The sequence below is a fragment of the Pagrus pagrus genome (genome assembly GCF_965226575.1).
Source record: "Pagrus pagrus genome assembly, chromosome: 13".
Taxonomy (NCBI): Eukaryota; Metazoa; Chordata; class Actinopteri; order Spariformes; family Sparidae; genus Pagrus; species Pagrus pagrus.
This window is the reverse complement of record NC_140197.1, coordinates 13,166,575-13,190,745: the sequence shown is the minus strand read 5'-3', so window position 1 is coordinate 13,190,745 and position 24,171 is coordinate 13,166,575. Positions and strand designations below refer to the sequence as shown.

At 44.4% G+C, this 24,171-nt stretch overlaps 1 protein-coding gene across 2 annotated transcripts in view; it reads left to right on the top strand.

Annotated features, from left to right (window-relative positions):
- The window catches only part of LOC311268009 (trinucleotide repeat-containing gene 6A protein-like), a 36,588-nt gene extending 12,937 nt beyond the window's left edge, over positions 1 to 23,651 (top strand). The window contains exons 4-27 of one of the 2 annotated variants that reach the window (XM_084371327.1): positions 2,320 to 2,652; positions 3,509 to 3,556; positions 5,225 to 7,267; positions 7,372 to 7,567; positions 7,700 to 8,172; positions 8,538 to 8,669; positions 8,774 to 8,938; positions 11,461 to 11,649; positions 11,783 to 11,949; positions 12,112 to 12,189; positions 12,303 to 12,470; positions 13,311 to 13,466; positions 13,802 to 13,921; positions 14,306 to 14,443; positions 14,756 to 14,854; positions 14,990 to 15,164; positions 15,386 to 15,529; positions 15,704 to 15,874; positions 15,969 to 16,109; positions 16,568 to 16,675; positions 16,842 to 17,072; positions 17,346 to 17,416; positions 17,819 to 17,958; positions 18,818 to 23,651. In XM_084371327.1, coding sequence (XP_084227453.1) covers positions 3,511 to 3,556; positions 5,225 to 7,267; positions 7,372 to 7,567; positions 7,700 to 8,172; positions 8,538 to 8,669; positions 8,774 to 8,938; positions 11,461 to 11,649; positions 11,783 to 11,949; positions 12,112 to 12,189; positions 12,303 to 12,470; positions 13,311 to 13,466; positions 13,802 to 13,921; positions 14,306 to 14,443; positions 14,756 to 14,854; positions 14,990 to 15,164; positions 15,386 to 15,529; positions 15,704 to 15,874; positions 15,969 to 16,109; positions 16,568 to 16,675; positions 16,842 to 17,072; positions 17,346 to 17,416; positions 17,819 to 17,958; positions 18,818 to 19,166 — 5,700 coding nt within the window. In that variant the 5' untranslated portion in view covers positions 2,320 to 2,652; positions 3,509 to 3,510 and the 3' untranslated portion in view covers positions 19,167 to 23,651. The remainder of the gene's footprint in view (positions 1 to 2,319; positions 2,653 to 3,508; positions 3,557 to 5,224; positions 7,268 to 7,371; positions 7,568 to 7,699; positions 8,173 to 8,537; positions 8,670 to 8,773; positions 8,939 to 11,460; positions 11,650 to 11,782; positions 11,950 to 12,111; positions 12,190 to 12,302; positions 12,471 to 13,310; positions 13,467 to 13,801; positions 13,922 to 14,305; positions 14,444 to 14,755; positions 14,855 to 14,989; positions 15,165 to 15,385; positions 15,530 to 15,703; positions 15,875 to 15,968; positions 16,110 to 16,567; positions 16,676 to 16,841; positions 17,073 to 17,345; positions 17,417 to 17,818; positions 17,959 to 18,817) is intronic. The other variant, XM_084371328.1, reaches the window with a different exon arrangement.
- The last annotated feature ends 520 nt before the right edge of the window (positions 23,652 to 24,171 follow it).

Sequence of the window (24,171 nt, the reverse complement as noted above, 5' to 3'; positions counted from 1 at the left end):
AGCTGCTGCCAACTCCAGGGGCCTCATGAAAGCCGCTCTCAGATGGAAGCAAGGGGAAAGAGGAACAAACTGTACTCTATGCGCCGAACAGCGTCAAAGAACATGCTTGTCCACACCAGGACTGAGCAATGTTGAAGTTTATATATTGTGATTAAATGGCAATGTGTGTTGTAATCAAACTAATTTTACAATTATATACACACTAGAGCTGCAACAAACAATGGTTTTAGTTATTGATTACCTCAGGCTGTTTGTTTTGAACACAATATCATGTAGACAACCACTATACAATGAGAGTTGAATATATGGAGAATTCAATAATGATAAAAAAAGAAAATCATTATTTCCCCCCAAATCTTCCCAAGACAGCCAATAATGTCTCAAGTAGAGTGTTGAACATCTTTCTACATGACTTTGACTTGCACTGCCTTATAAGGATAAGTGTTTTTCCCTGTGTAGCCTCTTTGAATCAAATGCTTTCGGGTTGACAGAGGTCTTTCCATGTAGGAAGGTTGAGTCAAGATCCATGGAAGTAAACAACTGTGTTTGCTGGAAGGGGCTTGTCCTATTTAGTGTCAGGGCTGCCTGAGAGAGCAGGTCAACCCTACAGTCAACACTGTACCTTTCTGCTATGTTTCTTAATTATGGTGTTGATTTGGATTGTAGTGCTTCTTCTTTTGAAATACTTTTTTTGAGTTCGTAATAATGATATCATTGTGCTGTCTGTTTTTTTGATTGGTTCCAGAGGGCGGCCGTGCAGCTTCTGGCAGACTTTGTTGAGATACTGGCCATGTGCCCAGGTTTAGCTAGTGAGCTGTGAATTAACAAAGGTGGAGTTTGGCCTCAGTAAAGTGCGTCTGGTCAGTATGTAGGGTTTAATAGCATTGGCTGCTGGTATGTGTGCCTGAAAGAAACTTTATCGCTTGTGACTTGGAGTGGCTGGATTATTTTGTCCCTATTTGATAAGGTTGTTCTTACTACAGTAAACATGCCCCTCCGTATTGCATTTTAATAAAAATTGAACACATTCTCCAAACTTGCAACACATTCATGCTCCATTGGATCTGCAAACTTGCTCATTGTCCACACATGGGTTTGTTTGCTCTCTTATCATTATGGCTAGTGAACAGAGTGGTTGCTATTTGAACTCAGGGTTTATAAATAGACCTGTGTACTGCTGCAGCAGGCAGAGAGAGCTAACACACTTGGTGACCTGCACTAAGAAAAGGTCAGAAGACATGCACACTCAGACACACACACACACACACATACACACACACACACACTTTCCTTCTTACTGTCAAACACACCAGTCCACTTTTTACTGAAGGATGTCTGAGTCTGCCTCTTATTGTTTTTACCTCCCCCTCTCACTGTCTCTGGCTGTCTTTGTTTCTACTCCTCTTTCTTTCTGCTCAAGGATAAGAGGTTTTGCTTGCCATGGCGTCCTAGGGCAGTGCTGCCAGCTTTAAGCCTGTTGTATAACCCTAATCTAGTCTAACCCATACACAATCATTCCCCTTCAAGAGAAGGTGTGCGGGGTGGTCACTCTTTCTTCGTGTTAGTTTTCTGACTCACATACTCGTCTCGCACTCTAGTGTACCATAAGCAGGAGAGATGAGAATAATTAGTCTCCTTTAACCGTAGAAAGAGAACAGGTCGAATGGATAAGGCTGTGTTCACTGTTCACTGGTCAAAAAGGCTTGTAAATAATTTCAGTAACATCATTGAATTGGCATCCATAGCTACTGTATACTGTAGCCTCCATTGGAGTTGGCCTGCACCTTCTTTGAAATGTAACATGTGCATCAGGGCTGAGGAGATGCCACGTAGATATCGTAAGAACGGTGATCATCTTTGGCTGTTTGTGTTGGGTGGGGCTGGTAGAGATTGTTCGCAGTGAAGAAAACAACAAGCAAAACAATTTACTTATCTTCAGCAATGCTAGACTTACTCCCACTGAAAACCTCCTGGTAACGATCATCGCACTGTCACAGGGAATAAACTTTGACTATTGATAAGTGCACACATCAGTAAGCTAATTTACAATAGCTACACAAGTGAAAGCTTAATTGTGTTTTGTGTGTGTGCTGTGCATTGATTTAACTGTATGTTCAATGAGACATCTAAGCAGCAAATGTAACAAATTCTGAGAGAGACGTTAGAAATCGCTGTTGGTGTGGATTGGTGATGGATATTGGTGTGACTGAGTGGTTTCCAAACTGATGATTGTCTATGAAGTTATTGATAATGGTCCAGCAATCCGCTGACCTAACCATATTTCTCCCCTCTTTTGTCTCGTTCTTTCTTTCCCTGCAGTGCCAGAGCATACCAAGTCAAGGCAGAGTCCTTAATCTGAACCACATCCCCCCTTCCCCTTCCCCACACATACACCTATACACCCCCCCAAACACACACACACGAATACACACACATACAGTCCTCAGCAATGCCAAGGGGGCCCGATCAGCCTGCTGCCCGCTCTGACAAGCCCTGCCTCTTCACCTCAGGCCCTTGAGGCTGTGCCCTCTGAGCTTTGACCTTTTGACCGGCCCTTTGTCGACCTGGGAACCAGAGGTCACCTGTTCTCCACTCAACCCGGGGACGTCCTCCTGCCCAGCCAGGAGCCACATCCACGAGCCCCACTCACAGGTAAACCATGAAAAGAAAGAAAAGAGCACAAGCAAACAGCAGTGGATTGCATTCAATTAGATCCGCCTGCATCCTCAAACACATACAGGGAAATGAGCCCACACACGCACATTGTCTGCCAGTAATCACATTCTTGGATAAGCAAGAAAACAATTGTGCAGTTACTTTTAAATGGCAATAAATGTTACAATGTGGGTGTGTTCTTGCTCATAGCTTTCGGATGAGTTTCTACTTGTACCTCTATCCCGAAAAAGTAAACAGTTTCCTTTGTGAATGCAATAAATTCAGAGTGGAGGCTGCTCTAAATGGCACCCTAAACACTTGTAATGATTTGTGGCATTTAAATTAAAATTTCACATTTAAAAAAGTGCACTTTTAGGGGAACATGAATTATTTTCTAAATTGATTTCATACCTGTGATATTGAGCAAACTAAGTGGAACATAATGACTTGTTAGTGTGCAGTCTTATTATTGCACCAAAAGGGGACTAAATTACAAATTGAGAATAAGCACCAAATTCAGCTCAGTCAAATCCCTGAGAATTACACACACCCACACACACACACACACACACGTACGTAAGTTATTACTTATTTTATCAGCTGGATAACCGATTGTAGCTACTGATGTAGGTTCAGCAACTAGCAGGGTCTGTCCACTAATGCTATTCTACTTGCAAGCTCTTCCTTCTTTGAACCCTCTGACTTTAACACTCTTGTCTTCTCTGTTTGCTTGATTCTCATTGAATGTTCTCTCTGTCCAAGCTATTTCTAGCATCTCCCCATTTATGTTTTCTGACTCTGTCTCTAACTCCCTCCAAGTCTGTTTGACAGTCTTTCCTCTCTCTGTTTCCAGGCATGGCTCCCATTCGGGATTCCGTCAGCCACTCCCCTAATCAAACAGGTGACTACACATTTGCCCTCTTCCTTCGAATTTTCTCTGCATTTCACTCTTCCACCCATTGTCTTACTTTTGCTGTCTACTTTGTGATCGACAGACTAGGTAAACAGAGTCTGACGTGACCTTGACAGATGATGCATTTTATTCATGTCGTATATGAGAGGGAGAGATGAATGAGTGAGTGAGAAAGTGGGTGTGAGGGGGGGTGCAAGAGGAGACTTGGCAAGCGAACACCACAAGCACCATGGAGAGCTGGCAAACACTTTATGTGAAGGAGAGGCTTTGAAAGTGAGAGATGCTTTGAGTGAGAGTGACCCAAAGCTGTGCAACCAATCGTTGGTGGTCTCAGGAGATAGTTGGTGAAGAGACTGGCAAAAATAAAGAAAGTAGATTTTGTCATGATTGAAAGAATATGAAGTGCCATCTTTCAAATAAAATGTGTTATTCAATAATAAAACAGCACTGCTGTGAGATGCCTTAGAGCCAATGGAGTGGATATGCTGCCCTCTGTATCTTCATAGGGCAGGTGCTGGAAATGATTTGACTGTGAAGCTTCATCGTGTGTCTGCTCACAACCCATAAGCTCATTACTAAACTGCAAAGCTCAAGCAGAATGTTTTGTTCTCCTTCCCTTGCTAAAGGTTTATTGATTGTTCATGAACCAGAAACAACAAGACAGACCTTGCTGGGGTTTTGAGATGCCTAAAAATCTTTGTAGGCCTTGCAGTGTATCAAATCACCAACTTCCAGAAAAACAATAAAGTTTATTTGGATCAACTGAATCGAGTCAACTTTGGGTAGTCTTAGGTAACATTAGAGGTTCTGTCACAATGAAGGCCTATTTCAATGACAATTTAACTACAACACTGCCTTCACATTAAAACGCTTTGGTACTCACCAAGTACCATCTGGCATTAACATACATTACAGCAAGATATGAATGGGGACCTCCACTGCAAGGATGCAGTTTGGGTTACAATGTCTCCTGCCAAATTATGATAAATAAGGCAATTATTCAGAGGGTTGCTGCAGCACTGAAAATTCAGGCACTCTTGATTGCGACTGGATGAGAGTGTGCATAATGGCCATGCAAGGAAAATCGGATCAGAAGTGGTCTCTGGAGTCCAATTTTAGGGACATGCCAGGCCCGCATGCAGATGATCTCAGACAGTTTTATTGTATTTGGAAAAAGTATCAAGGTTTAAATCAAGTCTGGATCTTTTCCGTTGCCACCACCTCTTCCCCTTTGCCACCTCCTTCCCTCCCTGCCTCTTTTCACACTCAATTGCCATCTCCCCTATGCCCTCCATCTCTCCTCTCCTGCTGATTGTCAACCTCCGCCTCTCTGAATCGTAGTTTATAGCTTTGGCATGCTTTTGGGTCCTGCTGTGGTGACAAAATGGTGGCAGCTGTGTCCAGGCTCAGGCCTGGCACTGATCACATTCAGAACAGTTGGGATGCTGAAGGTTGGAGGGAATAGAAAATATAAAAGCGACAGTGAATGAAGGGAATTCAAACCACATCTGTTGTTTCATTTAATATGGACATAATTTATTGACGATGATGCAACTGCACCTTTGCTAAAGTTAGTATATTTAGTCATCTTTTATAAAATATACATCTCCAATCTAACCGTATCATCGTCATCCATGTCCACCCTTTTCTCTTCAGGTCTGGAGCATTCTGGCTTGGACTCGCAGTATGAGCCTTCCCCCTGGTCCTCTGGCTCGCCCTGCAGCAGTGACGGCAACAGCAACTGGGGAAAAGTCCTAGTGGACGGAAACACCGACAAACCCAACAACCCTTCTTCAACCAACTCTTCCGTCTGGCCTCCCTCATCCTCTTCATTCTCTTGCTCCTCGTCTTCTTCCTCTTCAGGCTGTGGGTCGGGATCAGACCCTGAGTTGGCATCAGAATGCATGGACGCAGACTCTAGCTCGTCGATCGGCTCAGAGAAAAACCTTGCCGCTGTGACAACAGTGATGATGATGTCAGCAAATGCTTCTTCTTCTGTGTCTTCTACGGCTTCTTCCCCCTCCTCCTCTATGGTGACTTCTGCCATGATGGTCGGCGTTTCAGTGAATGGAGACAGCAACGGCAACAGTCGTCAGGTAATTGGTGGAGGAATGGGAACCATCAGCGGTTCAAATAATGGAAATAATAACATCAACGGGCCCTCCCACTACTCCGTGGCTGGGTCCAGCAGTATTGGCAGCAATAACATGGGTAACCACAACAACAAGCCCGTCAATAATGGTGGTGTATGGGGCACCCCGTCAGGCAGCAACATGATCACCGCCGGCGGAAGCACCCCCTGCATCAATGGAGGGTTAAACCCAAACACTTTAAACCCAAATGCCAACCACGGTGCCTGGCCACAGAATCTAACCCCAAGCCCAGCGTCCCAGGGCCAGCGTCCTCCACAGGCTCAGGGGATGAGTTCCAAACTGGGTCTAGCTCCCCAACAGGGCCCGATGTTGGGCTGGGGTAGCATGGCAGCTCCAAACAACAGCAGTATGATGGAAGACACTGAGGTGAATAATGGTACAGCAAGCAGCAAGGTGTTAGGAAGCAGCAACAGTGGAAATGGGGGCCTCCAGCCTACCAACCTTAACACTGAATCCAATGGACCAAATAACACTATTATGATGAATACTACTACTACTACTACTAATGCCACAATGACCTCTAGTCCACCAAACTCTACCGCCTCACCCCAACTCAGCGGGGATTGTTCCTGGGGCTCTATTGGAGGAGGGAGTGGGGGTCCGCTGCCCAATGGAAACCCCTCATCAGCCCCCCAGCACCCCCAAGGAGAGCTGGGGGGTCCTGGGGCCTTCGGTACACCTTGGGGCGCAACTACCTACCCTGGAGACAAGGGCCACCCAAATGCAGACACTGTGAACCCCCAAAACCCTGCCTTAATGCAGGGTGGGACCCCCCAAAACTCCTTAACTGCTGCTTACAAGAGTAATAATAACCACAATAACACTGGGGCCCCACGCTGGGACCAGGGGCCCACCAATAACCCAAACCAGCCCCAGAGTAATTTGTCCTGGGGTGTTGGCTCAAATCAGATCCCAGGCTCTGCAGGCCAAACACCAGGAAACGGCAACCAAACTACGATGGGCCCTCCAGCAGGGATACCTCGCCCCTGGGGGAGCAGCGCATCTTCTTCTTCCTCGTCCTCATCGTCCTCTTCCGCATCTAACAACAAGATGTCAAATGGAGAATGGGGATCGACAACTCCTGGTAACAACCATTCAGATGCTGGAAGTCATAAAGGAAACTCTGCCAACAATGGCTGGAAGAGCCTGGAGGATGACGCCATGGGCATGGGAGGTGGAGGTGGAGCAGGTGGAAGCCATGGCTTGGGGAGTGGAGGCTGGGGTCGCTCTGGAGGAAGTGAGGGAAGCGGAGAGAGCTCCGGAGGTCGTTCCAGCTCTGACAGAGATGGCAGCCAATCAAAAGGGGTAAACCGCAGAAAAGGTACTCCAACGATACTGCCAGCTGTGGCCCGGACCGATTTGGACCCAAGGGTTCTGTCCAACACTGGATGGGGACAGACGCCTGTACGGCAGAACACCGCCTGGGATGTCACTACTACTTCTAACAATCAGCACCAGGGTCCCAGAGGAGACGAAAGAAAGCATAGCAGCGGAGGCTCCGGCTGGGGCACAGCAACACCGGCAGCTCCTTCCCAGACCTCTGGAGGTATGGCTATAATATGTATGAAATTATAATGCATTTTAGTGATATAAAGAAACATGTTCAGGTATAAAAGAGAAAAAAATTGACCTATTTCATTGTACTTGCAGGTTGGGGGGGTGGGCCGAGCAGCTCAGGCCCTGGTACAGGAGGTTCAGGCTGGGGAGAGCGACCAACCTCTGGTTGGGATAGCAAAGCCCCAGCGAGTGGAGGTGGACAGAGTGGCTGGGATGATGGATCCAACTACAAGGGAAGCAACAACAACACCAGTAACACCTGGAGCAATAACATTAACAAAGATGACAGGTAATCTACATTTAAATTGGGAAATACTGATGGAGAAATATTGTTTTTATTTCATTTTCTCTGCTTTTTGCAAACATTATTGTCTATATCCACATTATTATTTTACTGATCACATTGATTGCTTTTGTGTAGGTCCAATACATGGACTAATGCGCCCAAACCACAACAGGGCTGGGGTTCCAACAGTGGAAATGGAAGTGAAGGCTGGGGTAATAGTGGAGATGGTTCCCGACAAGGGGCCAGCAGCCACTGGGGGGAGCCTCAAAAAGCTGCAAACTCAGTGGGTTGGGACAGCGACAGTGACCGGTCTGGCTCTGGATGTTGGAGCGAGCCAAGCCGAACCAACACCAGCAGCAGCAACACCTGGGTCGGGAGTGGAGGATCAAATACTCCAGACCAGAGCGCTCCAAACCCAGGTTCCAACTGGGGCGACTCTGTCCACAAGCCCAATCCTCAGAGTAACAGCCAGGGCTGGGGTGAGCCAATGAAGAACAACCAAGGATCCCAGAACTGGGGCGAGCCGAATCCCAAGCCCTCCAACGAGTGGGGAAAAGGTCCTGAATCCAACACGTCCAGAGGCAATCAAGGCCCTAACAAGCCTACAGGTAGTTAGCAAGATTATATAAGTCACTGTCCAGAACATGTTTTTTGCTTTGTAACTAATAAGGACTTGCTCATGAACAGAGTCTCCTGTGCAAAGAAAAACACCTATAGTGAGAGAGTAGCTAGTGCTCTTTTTAATGTAGCTCATATTGTGTCTCCATGTAAATGTGTTCTAATATGTCCCTTATTGACTGATATGTTTTTAGCGTATCAAAGAGAAATCTCTTATTTGCATGCAGAAAGTAGACAATAATGTTTTTTCTGCATGCCTGCACACAGCAATCCTGCTATACACTGTATAGCAAAGACAGAAGTGGGAGGACATACAATTGATGATTCACTTTTATTCTTATGTCTTTTCTATCAGGCTGGCTGGGAGGCCCCATGCCCACAGCAGGTCAGAAGGAAGAAGTGGCAACTGGATGGGAAGAGCCTTCTCCAGAGTCCATTCGTCGGAGAATGGAGATCGATGATGGGACAGCAGCTTGGGGAGACCCTGGTAAATCCTCATACCACGACACATTTCTTTAAAAACAGAGGCCGCGAAGCCTGAACAAAATCATGAAATTCCAGACTGATCGTGTAATTCAACCTTCTTCCCAGGTAAATACAGCGGTGGACCTGTCAACATGTGGAACAACAGGACTGGCCAATCAGAACAGGAAGCTATGGGCCCACCCTCTCAGCGCCAGTCCCACCCAGCAAACATCTCAAAGCATCCTCCTCAGCCCATGCAGCCTATTGCCCAGGAGAAAAGCTGCAATTCTGGTAAGATGGAATGTGTATGCATGCACCCATATGGCCTGATGAAGCCAGATTAATTAGCTATCCTTACTAATTAAAGTTTAAAAATATGTTCTAAACAGATGCTTGATGTAATGTAAGCTTTGACTATGAAAACACAAATAGGCAGGAGTACACAAACGTATGCACGTGTCCACACAACTCCAACACGTGCATACATGTGAAAACAAAAATGATGCTGATTCCAACACCTCTGAGTCACACTAGCTCTCTTTGTAGTATGCCAGGTTACAATAGATCTCATCATTAGTTATATGTTTAGTGTAGTTAAGCCTGCAGGGATACTTTCATCCTCACACTTGTGACAGAATGTACCGAGCCTGGGTTGCATTAGCTTGCAGATTAACATTTTTTTATTTTTTATTTGGTATTGAGGTACACATAAAAATGCTGGGACACGAGCCATTATCTAAAATGCTACAAGCATGTAAGTGCAAGCCTTCTGGTGCAGTCTGTAAGCCTCACGAATGGATAAAAAGGTGCAAGTCCCACCCACCCACACTCTCTTTTCGAGATAGATGAAACAAGGTCTTAAAAGGATTTTGACACAAAACAGCGTGGATGCACACACATTGACAAATGTATTCAAAAGCATACACAATTTGCACAGAGGCATAGAGAGAAAACAAACACGTACAGCTATTCTCTCCCATCTCCCCATGGTGTTGTCTATGTCAAGGGCTTTTTGTAAAGCCGGTTGAGTCATCCCTTTGGAATGCTAAGAGCATCGATTTTTCTCTCCCCTCATTCGCCTTTCTTTCCTCCTCCCTTTCTCTCTCACCCGCCAATTCTGCTCAGTGAAACACAAGCTTTTGTTGGGTTTGAGAGAGAGAGAGAGAGAGAGAGAGACCGTGAGTGGTAGAGGAGGAGGTCTGGTGACTCGGTAATAGGAATGGTTCCAATGTTAGATGGGAAAACTAAAAAGAGTAGCTATTCTGTAGAAGTGGGCTGAGGAGGGGAAAAGAGGGGAGGGACTGTTAGGGTTATGCAGGGTTGCTGTCTCGCAAGCTAACTGGAGCAGCAAAGTGGATGGAAAGGACGGGCGGGGCAAACTAGGCAGCCACTGTGAATCGAAATCTACAACCTGATTATTTCTCTGATCATTTTTGTAAACACTGAAGTGCAGAAATTAATGAAAGCATCAACTTCATAAATTGAGAGAAAATTCTGAGGTCATTAAGTAAACGCATACTTTTAACATTTTTAATTTTGCCGTTAAAATTAATATTGGACTCGTATGTTGGTTCTTTCTTTGAAATAATATATTGCTCAGTCTGCTCCAGGATTTGAATATGTGCAACTAAAATCAAATGTATATTCTATACAACTTGTCAAACACACGTGCATACACACATCTTGTGTTTCTCACCCCCCTTTTATTAGATCAACTAATGCACCTACATAGATGGTGAAACGGAGCAATAGATGCAGGCTAGGGTTACATTTTCTAATTTGGTATTTGTGTTTGCAGCACATGTACACCCCTGTTTGCGTGTCAGTGTAAAGTAAATATGTACCTCTACCTAAGACATGATATATGTGCCAGTTTGTGCAAATGCATCTACCTCTGCATGACTGTTTTGCTATGTGTGTGTTTTTGTGTTGTTCTATCTGCACCTACTTGTGTGCGAGCATGTTCGGTCACATGAGGGACACTGGAGCCTGAGGCCACCCCATGATCTGTCCTATTTTTACGGGGAGGTATCCCTGGCATCTCCCCAAACGCCTCCTGTGGAGGGAGAAAGTAGCAGGTCTGGGTGGTCAGCTGTAACAGGAGCTCTTTGAACTCGTACTAACACTCACTTTGAGCACAGTCTCGCATTTGAAAGCATATGGGGACCCGTGCACACCCACAGGGCTTAAAGTAAACAACACTTACATAAGCAAGGTGACGTGGGGTTCCCCAGGGACATGAGCAGGGCTCGCTCCTGGAGCTTTGCAGCAGAGAAAAACAGTGTATACTTGCAGCATCATTGCAAATTGCTCCCAAGAAGAAAATGTTTTCAATCACATATTTAAATGAGGGGCATTGATGTCACCTTTTCCACATGATGCCACCCACTCTCCAACTCTGAGTGTCCAAACAAGCCTGATATGGCTACTCTGAATAAGGAAAGTCTTGATAAATGCCAGTATTATGTGTATATTTACTACTTGTTGATATGTAGTTGGACATAGAGATAATACTGTCACACTGAACAATGTATAGACATGTTCTGCCAGTAACAATTAGACTTTCTTTGTCCTATAAAATATTGTTTTTTTTTTTATAGTGTGAGGACATGCAGCCTACAGGCCCAGTTGGAATATTGTGGTATCATTATTTCTGCTGGATAGAGAGAGATGGTTTTTGCTGTCCTTTCTTTGTGTATTTTAGCTTTTTGAATCTTCAAATAATGATACATTTAAATGAATGGCCATTGGTTCAAGACAAACCACAGAAAGTGTTTTCTTATTCTAATGAGTACCTCCCTCTTTTCCTGCAGGTTGGGGTGAGCCTTACTCCCAGCAGAAGGAATCCTCGACATGGGGGGAGCCTTCCTCTGCTCCACCTGTAACGGTGGACAACGGGACGTCTGCCTGGGGGAAGCCCATGGACACTAGCTCCAGCTGGGATGAACCCAGCAGGGGTAGCAGAGAGTCTGGGCCTGGATGGGGCGGCCAGCATAAGTCTGGTAGGTGCACTCATTTGCATGAATATTCAGCAAAAACCTGCATCTGAGTTGAAAAATGGTGTTAAACCTATAAGCTGTCCTGTCTGATGTTGAAATGATTGTTTTCGGTTTCTTCCTCTCCCCTTCTTTGTAGCTCCAGGTCCCAAGCCCATGGAGACGTGGGGTGGTGAGGAGGTGTCCATGGGCAATAGCTGGGACCAGGAAGAGGAGGTGGAGATTGGCATGTGGAGCAACAGCCAACAGGACAACCGGTCCCATGATCAGAACAGCTGGAACTACAAGCATAAAAACGCCTACAAGGTTTGTTCACCTATTTAAGTAAAGCACAGCATGGTTTATGTCTAGAGTTAGAAAATATTAACATTGACGACTGGAAATGAATGTCTTTGATTCTGCAGAAACAAGGCCACCCTGCTAATGCTTCAGGTATCTCAAGTGAATCATATTTCATCTTTGTTTCAGATGAACAAACCAGTCAACAAACAGGATGAACCCTGGATGAAACCGTTCATGAACCAGTTCAACAGCATGAACTTCTCTGTGAGTACTATTTCCCATCATTTTGCTGTCAGCAGCCTTGTAGTTCCTGTTATATCCAACTTTGTATGTTCAGGGAGTTTTTAAAATCCTATTTTCTTGTCTTTCCCTTGCAGAGAGACTCTCCTGACGACTCCATGAAGACTGGAGCAGGGATGGTACAGGACAAGCGTATGGACATGGGCGGTATGGGAGACTTCAATGGAGTAATGGGGAAGAACCCTGGGTCCCGACACCAGCTCCACAAGGAGTCTGCCATGGATCGCAGCCCTTACTATGACAAGGTATGCAGAAACATCAACATTTATCTGGTATCCTATGGGTGGGAGTAAAGAAGGGTGACAGGAATACACACAGCAGGTGGGCTGCATTGGCACGTTGTACACTGTTTACAAACAACATTACTAGACAGAGGTTTGGTCAATCTTTCCGCCATTGATGGTGATCATGGGGTAGGTGTGGAGTGGGAGAGAGTGTCTCTTGTTTTAATCTGCCTCTAATGTCTGGCTGGGTAGTTCTCTCTCAGCCCTGTAGTGCCCCACAGTGGTTGTTCTAACACACTGCATTTGATGGATGGGATTTTTCATTTGCTGCTTGCAAGATGTATTTAATAATTATGAATTATTAGTTTGGCTGTGCCACTTATGAGCAACAAATAAGCATTGGCATATGCACACTTGACAATTGGTAGTTTTGCAAGTGATTTGTAAGTATGTTGTAATGATTCACTACTTTTGGTAGTTCTGTACAAAGCTGCTGTGGGTTTGTTTGGCTCTGCTGCTTTTCCTTCTGCATTAAAAGCTGCTCTTCTCTTATCTTTGTTTCTATCTTGCTTACTTCACATGCTCTGGTGCCACCTTTTCTTTTTCTACTGCACTTCCCTCCTCTCCGTTGGTTACTCTCTTCTACTCGCCATGTATTACTCCTTTCACCCTTTCCTACACTGTTCACTCTCTCTGACCTCACGTCACTTTCTCATTCCCTACTCTTCTCCTCCTCTTCTGCAAAATTAACTCTTTTCCTTCTTTTCTCCTTCCTTCTCTGCACTTCTTTGGCTGCTGACGCGCTTCCTGTCCCTCTGTGCTTGCCGTCCATCTGCTGTGCACCCGGCCTTGCTTCTGCAGCTGTCTGTTTCCCCCTCTGCTTACGGTAGCCAAGCTTCTGACGAGCTCTCCTCCAATCAAAGCATGAGCTTCTCTCCCTCCAATTCTGCTCAACCTATCCCCTGTCTTGACTCTGGGCCATCTCCTGCCCACTCTAGTCCTGGGGGTGCTCGGCAGGTGAGTGTGGGAGGATGAAGAGGATGTTGTCTTGAGGTCCTGAGCCTCTGATTCTGAGATGTCAACATTAAAAAAGTATCTCTCTATGTGTATAAGTAGAGATCAAATAAACCATATTTTACACAAATGGTGTTCTAGTAGGTTACCCATCAAAATGTTGTTAAAAATGTAAATTAAAATGTGATTTTACTTGCCAGTAAGTAGCCTGTGGTCACAAAGTGAGCAGTGGCATTTTGAATGAAAAAAAAAAAGTTTTTAATTTATTTTTTTAAACATTTTTAAGTTTGTTACAAGTTTTTTGACCATTTGTGTTTGTTTGTGTCTTCCCTGCTCAGAATGTAAACCCTATGATGGGTGGCAGCAGCGTAGCACAGGGCCGAGGTGGCCCCCAGTCCCAGGTCCCCCCCCAACCCAATCTTCGTAACCAAGTGCCTCCACCCATCCTGCCCTCTCAGGTAGCACACAAATCACTAACATTGTTTTCATTTCGTTCAGGCACCATTGCATCTATAACTCATTATTTTTGAGGTTACACAGTCTCATCAACAACGGTCTGAATGTCATAGACTTTTAGACTGAATATCAGAATATTGTTCTGTATTAGGAAAAAAAAAAGATTGTTTTGTAAACTATTAGCAACTCGTGCTTGCATTTATTTAGATAAACATTTTTACAATGTTTGTGGATAATGATTAGTCACAAGCTGAAGTGGGGAAAAAAGCTATATTTCCTACCAAATATAATCAATGGTCCATGGTTGGTTTTCTACCATTTAATTCACAGGAAAGACACTTGAATGACATTATATAAACTAAAACCAAAGTCTGGTTTGTGTTCAGGTCCCTCCATCCCTGTTGAAGTACCCAGGAGGAAATGGAGGTCTGAACCCTCTGTTTGGCCCCCAGCAGGTGGCTGTTCTCAACCAACTCTCCCAGCTCAACCAGCTGTCACAGCTTAACCAGATCAACCAGTTACAGGTAGAGTGACACAAACACACTCAGCCATGGAGATGAGGACATTTTCTGCATTGTTTTAGGTTTTTGTGGTTGTTGTCCTTACGTGCCACTGAAACTGTTAAAGAGAACTGGATGTTGTTGAATGAAATATTCCTAAAATTCAGCAAATGTACGTCCTACATACACATGTTTTGCAGTATAGTAAATTAACCTTGTAAAGTGTTCCCCTGCAGTATATCCATACTGGCTTATAAATTATTACTCCATCATTTGAAGTATACAGTATTTGGTTCTAAATGTTTTGTAAAACTTTTTAATTTTGTCTGTCCACAGCGTCTTCTCCTCCAGCAGCAGCAACAGCAGCAGCAGCAGCAGCAACATCAGAAGGCTCAGAGCCAGAGAGTCATGCCTGTGGGACGACAGACTGAACAGGTGTGTGGTGAAAAATCTCTCTGAATCCGGCATTATTGCATCCAAAATTAAAAAATGTTATATGATGAAATAGCAGTGGTTCTATGGTGTTGCCTCATTGATTGGTTTCTCTAACCTCCTGCCTCCTGTCCCTAGACACGTCCTATTGGTTCGTCTCCATCAATGATGCAGCCCCCTCGGCACCTGGACCCCTCCCTGCTGAAACAGCCCCCACTCCCCAAACCGTACCTGGATAACTACTTGTCCCACAATACCCCTGAGATGCAGAAGGATGCTGCTGCTCTTGGATCCTTCAGCAACTTCCCTTTAAGTACGTGGCTAGTATTAGTCATTTTTCTACATTTAATTAGTATATTCTCCCAAAATGTAATGCCAATAAATGTAGGTGTATATATTTGCCTGTTATATGGGGATAAACCAAAAAAAATAGTTTTGACCAATTCTGTTGAGTTGGCTCCTGTATTTAAACTCACAGCGACTGACTTCCTCTCTTCTCTGCTGTTTTCTCTCTTCCTCCATCCCTCCCTTCAGGCTTGAACTCTAACCTGAATGTATCCCTGGACATGGGTGTTGGTGGTGGTAGTGGTGGCGGAGCTGTGAGCTACAAAGAGCCGCCCCAGTCCAAACTGAAGAAACTTTGGGCTACTGACCCTCTGGAGCAGAACAGCAAACCTGGTAAAGATGAGGCCCACTTCTTTTTGGGGCGAACACTAATAGAGTGGGGGGGAAAATGTAGCTGTATACTTGAGAGGTGGCTTAAAAGTGTTGAACACATTTAAGATATTTAGTGCTCCTGTTTTGGTTTGGTCTGTGTGATTGTGTTCTCATGTTTGTGTGTTGGTCCCACAGGTGCTATGTCGTCTGGGCTGCGTCTGGAGGACTCTCCCTTCTATGACTTCCTGTCTCCTGGCCCGTCTCCCCTGAGTCCTCCCGGCCAATCAATGGGCTCGGTGGGTGATGGCTGGCCGCCCCGTGCCAACTCCCCCCCGCCCCATGGAAACACTGTCACCTGGCCCCCAGGTAGGCTTGCTTTCACATGTACAAACAAACAACACAAAATGTTTGAATAGAAAATCGCTGATTGCTGTGTGTGCGCCTGTGTGTTAATGTGCAGAGTTCCGACCCGGGGAGCCTTGGAAAGGTTACCCCAACATTGACCCTGAGACTGACCCGTACGTGACCCCCGGCAGTGTCATCAACAACCTCTCCATCAACACCGTCCGCGACACAGACCACCTCAGGGACAGGAACAACGGTAGGTCACACACGCATACACAGACACACACTGCTGCACATGAATTTTGTATCCAGTAATTTCAAGTTTGGTTTAAAAAAAACAGATTGTATCAATAGCAGGCTAGTGTCTGTGCTCGGCCAAAGATTGTGTCTTAGAGAAGAAGCACAACTCTGTACCATGAACTGGGCTCTCTTTTTGTAAGTGTTGGCAACACTACTGTAATAATAGACATATTAAGCCCTGTTAGCTTGTATTAAGAGACATGATTCTGTGTTAAATTCATTTTTTATGAAATTGTAAAACTGAAAAAAAACAAGAAATTGGATGTGGAAAAAGGGGGCCATCAGTATCAGTTTAGTTGAAAACTAAACCTCAGTAGATTGAAGAGACATTTGAAAGGATTCAGGTCTGATGAGCAGATTTCATGCTATTGAACCGCTCTCACTGACACTAACCCTTGTCTTTTTCTTTCTCAGGGCCATCCTCATCACTGAACACCACGATGCCTTCTAACAGTGCCTGGTCATCCATTCGTGCCTCCAGCCACAGCGGTTCCCTCACCAGTACAGCACAAAGCACTTCAGGTATGAGTTCCTCTCAAACGAAATAATCTTGAAAAAATTTCACATAAAAGGGAGGAAAAAAGTTTGAACATCCAGAGTAACAACAGTCGAAGGAAATCAAATAGATCTGTGACAAGGGACTGGAGGGTATCAGAAGGTTTCACTTTGCTCTCCTCTTGTCTTGCAGCCAGACCCAGTGAGTCAAAGTGGTCTCCCGGCGGCGGTTCTGTGTCCAACTCCTCCCTGGCCCATGAGCTGTGGAAGGTCCCCCTGCCTCCCAAGGCGCTGTCTGTGGCGGCCCCCTCCAGACCACCACCCGGCCTCACCAGCCAGAAGCCCAGCTCTGCCTCCTCTGGCTGGGACGGCTCAGGCCTGAGGCTGGGGGGATGGGGCTCCTCTGAGTCCAGATACACACCTGGTAGGAGCAGAAGGAGATGCACATATACTCTATTATCTGTAGGACTTACTGGGATGTCTTCATGATTTTGTCATTAGTCTAACACTGTTAGTAGATGTAAGGAAATAAACTGTTAATATCAGAAAGGGAAATCTAAGTATGGGACAGTTCATCTGCATTTTGTGGCTCGATGACACATCTAATCTGTACCTTCCCACTTGTTCCCATCTTATACTTCTATTCTAAGTTGCTCTTTGTTAGCTGATTGTGATTCCACATTGTGTGCATTGGCAGGTTCCAGTTGGGGTGACAGCAGCAGCTCAGGAAGAACCCAATGGCTTGTTTTGAAAAATCTCACACCTCAGGTATTTGCATGTTCCTAAATATAACATCAAATCTGTGTTTTGTCATCCTGTATAGAGTTGTGAAGTGGTAAAGTTTGAAAGTGAAATGATTTAAGTTCTCCATTTTCTCAACACTTTAATCTGTAGCTTTCACTCCACAGAATCTTTCTTAACAAAATGCACCTTGGGAGTCGTGGTTAACTTCTACCTTATAATTTTCATGTACACAAGCCTGTACCTTGTACTTTTTATTTAATCGAAGAACCAGATGTTTTCTGACAAGTACTGTTAATATTTTGGCCTTGTGATTCAGCCAGGACAGTTTCATGCCGATCCAAGCCATAAAGGTGTTGCAACTGTGAGCCATGTAACATTGTCTATGAGAAAAACTAATGGGATTTTGGGGGTCCGTTTGTCTCACAGATTGACGGCTCTACCCTGAGGACCTTGTGCATGCAGCATGGCCCTCTGATCACATTCCACCTCAACCTGCCGCACGGTAATGCCGTGGTCTGCTACAGCTCCAAGGATGAGGCCGCCAAGGCCCAGAAGAGCCTGCACATGTAAGGAAACCATGAACACACACACACACACACACACCTTCCTACCCTGTACTAAAGCCATCACCCTGTATTTGACCCAGGCTCATAATGGCACATTGACTGACCTGTTCGATACTTGACTCAGTCACGTTAGGAAATGAAATCAATAAGTTGTTGGCTGGAAAGACGACTGATGTCTGCCCCTGTAGACCATTTGTGTGATATATTAACTTTGCTTACTGAGGTAAATGTGCTACAGTTTGGCATTAACAGCAAACGTATTTATTGAGTGCTATATTAAAAAGAAATCCAGTCCCTGGCCAGGCAGCAGATAATACAAACTGGATTTCTCCTGGAAAATGCTGATTGCTTGACTGCGTATACAGGTGACTTTTTAGATGTGAGCATGTGCTAGACAACGCTTAAGAAAGGAAAAATATTAATATGATTATTAACTCGGCATTTAAAATAAAATCCCAGCTACAGCATGATGAAACAAACCCATAAGTAGCCTCTAGAAGTCTAAATTGTTATCACCGTTTAACATTTGATCATTTTTAACATTCAGGAAAACCTGTGCTCTCATTACTCTTCTAACACACTAATAAACAAAAAATACAATCAACAAGCAGCGAATTTCACCACCACAACAGGTCAAATACTTAAGTAATGCTCACAAAATAAGGGGGATTGTAGGCAAGAAAATTATGTGTGTAAACACACTTGTACGATAACCAGGTTACTACAGTGCATGTAAATGTGTAACCTGATTTCTCTGAATAACCTGGTTTCATGAGTACATATAAACATACTGGTGATGGATGTTTTTGGAGGCACACTCTCTCACAGTCTCCGTGTCTCACCTGTCGTCCTTTTGTAGGTGTGTTTTGGGGAACACTACTATTCTGGCTGAGTTTGCCAGCGAGGAGGAAATCAACCGTTTCTTTGCACAAGGGCAGTCATTGGCCACTCCCTCCTCCAGCTGGCAGACCATTGGCTCCTCTCAGAGCAGAATGGATCAGTCTCACCCCTTTCCCAGCCGCGCTCCTGAACCCAACCAGTGGAACAGCAGCGATCTCCACAGCTCCTCCCTCTGGGGCGGGCCCAACTATTCCAGTAGCCTGTGGGGGAGCCCCAGTGGCACCGAGGCGGGGAGGATCAGCAGCCCTTCTCCAATCAGCTCCTTCCTCCCGGTGGATCACCTGACAGGGGGAGGGGAATCCATGTGAACCGCCTGCCAATCAAACAGGTTGGGGGAAGGGTCAGTAGAGAATTATCAATAATCAGCAGAAGAAAATGAGAAAAAAAAGTAGTTATAAACGCAATGGCACTAGTTGGACTCTTTCTCACTTACAAGATATTCAACAAAACGGGGTCTCCCCTGTGGAAAACAAGTTACGTTTCTCTCTCTGCACATATGTCCACTTTGTTTTAGCCCAAAAACATATCAGTCGGAATACTTGAATCATGCAGGCCAATTCTATAATGTGAACGGATGGATATTTGCTTCCAGGTAGTGCTCTTTCAGACCGAAAAAAGCTTCAATCGAGCTCATTATTATATATATATTTTTTGTTTCATTCGTCATGTTTATTTGAATTCCAATTCTTTTTATTTTTAACGTTTTCTTTTTGTTTTCTTTTTTTTTTTTTTTTTTGCATTTGTTTGCTGACAATGTTGGAGTATGAGCTTTTTTAACTTTGCACTGAATGTGGTTTTTTCTCAGTATATATAATCTGCAATATAGAGGGAGCAGCCAGTTTTTCCAGTGTAGCTGTTTACTCATTGAGGTCCTTACCGTATGTGTGTATGCGTGTGCACGCGCACGTGTGTGTGTGGAAGTACTTTGTGTGTGTGTGCGTGATCGCGTGTGTGAATGAGTATGTGTGCGCTCCTCTCTGCCTTGGCACGCCTACCTTACTGCGTTGTCGTGGAGTTCAAGATCAACAGATAGTTAAAGAAGAATAAAAGCTGACTTAGGAGGATTATCTGGTGATAGTTAAAGTGACATTAAAAAGTATTGCACCAATTTTGTTTTAAAACTAAAGAACGTCGAGCTCTGCAGTGCAAAGGACTGTAGCCGCAGCTGGGACTAGCAAGCCCCGCCCACCCTAATGTAGGGGGCGGGGCCTATCTAGCAAGCCCTCCCGCTGGCCCCCTAGTGGGCAGCAGGAGGGAACAGCACTTTCAGAATAGGCTTTCAATGTTTTGGAGGTGCCACACTGCAACCTCTTGTTTACAAGACTTAGGAGGCGGAACGTGTGTTCATTCTTCATTTTAAAGAGAAGATGGAGTAAAAATAGAAAAAAAAACTCAAAAAAAAATTAAAAAATGATTTTAAAAAACATTAAAAAATTTATAAAATGAATAAAAAAAAACAACAAAAAATGTAAACTCTTATTGAGGATGAAGACGATGCTTTGTAACTCTGGGAATTCGGATCAGTGTTTTTGGCCATGGCGTTGGTTATTTGAACTTATTCCTCTTTGTCTGCTAAATAACCAGCAATGGTTCTCAGGAAATCAAGCCAGTTTTCCCCCCCTTGTAGGTGAATTTAAAAAAAAAAACTACTACTCCTTGTAGGAAAGGAAAATCCAACTTCTAGCACTGAAAACTATGTATAGGTCTGTAAGTTTTTTTTTCTCTGCCAAATAACTGCTTTAAGCTGGAGAAGCTCAACACACTGCTTTCAATATGCTGTCTTTTGAGGGAGGGGGGTCCTAATGTGGGGAGGCGGAGGTCCCTCTCTCCTCCTCTTCCTCCTCTCCTCCAGTCCTCCACTCCACTGATGTAAGAATCAAAAGTGGGGAGTGTTTATTGTGTGAGTGTGTGACTGTCAGTGGAAAATGTTCTGTCGTGTCAGACTTATAAACCAAGAGAAAGGCGAATCTGTATCTATGCATACTGTAGCCTCTCACATGGCCTACTGAGAGGCGTTTTTTCTTTTTTTTTTCTCTTTTTTTCTTTCCCGTGTCTCAATGTTTTAAATGTTTCATTAAGTACAACAAAAAATGCGAAATATTACTTGCTTATTTTTTATTTTTAATCACTCTCATTGCCACAAATGGTGTTTTGAAAAAAAAAAAGGAAAAGAAGAAAAACTTTAAAAATCTTGTTTTGGTTGAAGATACTATTTTAACAGTGCAAAAGTCGTCCACATTTCATTGCCTTGATCCTAATTGTGTCCGAAGATGCAACAACAAGTCAAGTGGCTTCTACCTGTTTACAAATAGAATATGATTGTATTGTTGTACTGTTTTGTTTTTTTTTCCTTTTGGGTGGGGGAGGGACGGGGGGTACTCATCGGAAGTTCCTGACCTGATGAATCGTGTGTGTGAGGGTATGTGTGTGTTTGGATGCTCTGTGCCGGCAGATGTGAGTTCTACCGCTAGAGGCGAAGATGTGATGTTGTGGGTGGGAGGGAGGGAGCGGGGGTCGTGTCGTTGCGTGTGTGTGTGTGTGTGAGAACAGCGTGAATGTAAATCCACCAGTGGTGTTTGTCGACAACATAGACGTGTGAATAATATTCACCTACCTACCAGTGATTGTTTAGTTACTATGATGCACAATATCCGGGGAAAAACAAAAGCTTCAGAGAGTGTGAGTGTGTGTGTGTGAACGAGAAGTCAGCATTAGCGAAGCCATGGACCTTAATTTCTTTTCTTCATCGTGTTATTATTGTGTTAAGCCTGTTGTGTGCGTGTGTTCATGTGTTTCCCCCTCCAATATATAGGTTTTTATTTCAGAAGTACTCGAAACGTTGGCTTTAGTTGTGTTTTTAAGTTTAGCCGTGAATATTTAACAACTTCAAAGCATACGTAGTGAGACAGAACCTTGAGTATTAGCCAGACTTGACAGTGGTGTGTGCCAGTATTGAACTGCTCTCTACCAAATAATTCAAAAAGATTAGTTTACTTAATTCCAGATCTCTTTGCTTAAACTATATATATATCTCTTATTTGTAAGTTTTTTGTCATGTTTAACAAATGTTATCAAGTGGAACATCTGAACCATGTTTGTCATTTGTTTTTGAGTTAACTTAATTTGACAAATTGAACTGAGGGGCCTTGGAATTTGCACTTGGGTGGATTAGATTAAAGGCCGAGCGAGCGGAGAGCAAAGACAGAAGGACGGTCAGACAGCTTGCTGGTGACGACGTTGATGTAGTTTGGATTTTCAGCTCTGTCTGTGAGAGTATTGTGACAGGGTAAAGTGTGTGTGTGTGTGTGTGTGTGTGTGTCTACATGTTCTCAACTGAAGTGAAAGTGTGTGCGTGTGTGCTGTGGCTAGAGAAGATGGTGCTTTGTTGGCCCCAGTGAGGGAGCGAGAGAAGAGGGAGGAGTAGGTCCTCTCCAGGTTTACCTCTTCTGCTCACTGGGCCGGCTGGTCAGAGCGGCTGCGTTGCCACGCCGCCTGAACCGAGCCAGAATGTAGCTGAAAACGGTTTTAAAAGTATAAACGACGGCCAGAGCCTCGATCTGCCCTCTTTGGCCTTTTGCGGAAACATAGAACGGGAAAAATCAAGTCAAGATACCACTGCTCGTCATTTTTGTGTACGAATAAGCATTTGACTACTGTTGCCGTGGAGACGCTCGTGTCTGTAGCTTGACTGAAAACGAGGCGAGGCTTCTTGTTGGCCCGTAGTGACTCAGGCAAGGGGATGTGACTTGTGATCGGCTGGTTCCTCCTGGCTTTTCAGGGACACAGGGTTACACTTGCCTCCAGGATCAGCTCCCCCTCTCCAACTCCTAAGCTTAACTACAGGAGAGGAAACGCAAAACTGACAGGAGGTCAGGGGCAAGTGAACTCTAAAATAGTCTAGATTCCCTTTCCGCTCTGCTGAAATAATTTTACACTTCGTTCATTCTAATTTTGTCGATGCTTCTCTCCTGCTGCTGATCTGGGGGCAGTTTCGTTCCCTCCTCAGTATCCTTACTTTAACCATTAGCGGAAGGAAACTGACCCCTGATCAGGGACTCAGGAGGCGGCATCGTTCTGCTGTTAGAGAAGGGACAAGCAACGTCTGTAAAACGCCTCTCATTGATGTGGATGTTACTGTTTCCAGCTTAATCAGCTCTGTTTCTGTTTCGCCAATCTACTGTTAGTGTGTATGTGTGTGTATGTGTGTGTGTGTTGTGGGAAGATGCAAAAACCCAGTCTCGTACAGAAATTGTGTGCGTGTTTGAACACATTATCATGCCAAATCGAGGAGGGAGGGTGAGAGGGAAGGAAAGGGATTGATTTTTATTTTTTTTTTTCTCTTTGTTGTCGTTGTTGTGTATGTGTGTGTATGCGTATTTAAAAAGCTGGACAATGTTAAATGCTTGAAGAAAAAAATGTCATTTGCAAAAGGATGATGTGAGGAAAACCTTTTCAGTAAGTGAAAACCACCATGAGCAATGTACAATCCCCAGGGCTGCCAAGCAGCTTCCCGACAGGGCCAGACAAGGGGAGGAAAGAAGGAAGGAAGGATAGAGGGTAGGAGAGGAGGGAAGCTGGCTGGTGATACTCTACTACTTTTTAATGTTTAAGAAAAAAAATAATGTGACTCTTTGTTTTTCTCTTGACTTAACTATCCTGTGAGCAAATGCTATATTATATCATAACACACACCCAATGGCTCCTAAATGTCGATCAAAAGCGCTAAGGCTATTTTTTTGACACAAAAAAACAACAAAAAACAAAAAAACAAACAAAAGAGAAAAACACAAAAACTGTGAGAATCTGCTGTCTTTTTTGTCATTTTACATTTAGTATGAATACACACAAACAAAACCCTGAAAAGCTTTAGTCTAACCAGCACAAAGATGTGGGGCGGGTGGGGCGGGCGGGTTATCGGGGCGGGCGTGGGTGGGTTACAGTACAGAAGGGGAGGGGTGGGTGTCGCTCAGAGAGACTATGCAGTGGAGTGTTGAACCCAGGCTTCCATGTCCACCTTGGGTTTTTTGCTTTCTTTAAATAAAAAAATAAAAAAAAATCCCAAAAACTTTTTAAAAACAGCTGAGATGGGATTCCCAATAATATTCCTCAAACATGTTGTGCCATCGTTGAATCGTACTAATAATAATAATAAAAACTGAAAAAACCTTTATTACCTAGCAACCGTCGGGCCAGTTGTAGCAGGAGAGGAGGACAGGTTAAGATTTGCAAAAGTCCATTTCTTTATTTTCACAGCTCGTCTCGTCCTCGATAAGCCGAGGGGAGTGAGGCCGGTGAAACTGCAAATTTTACACA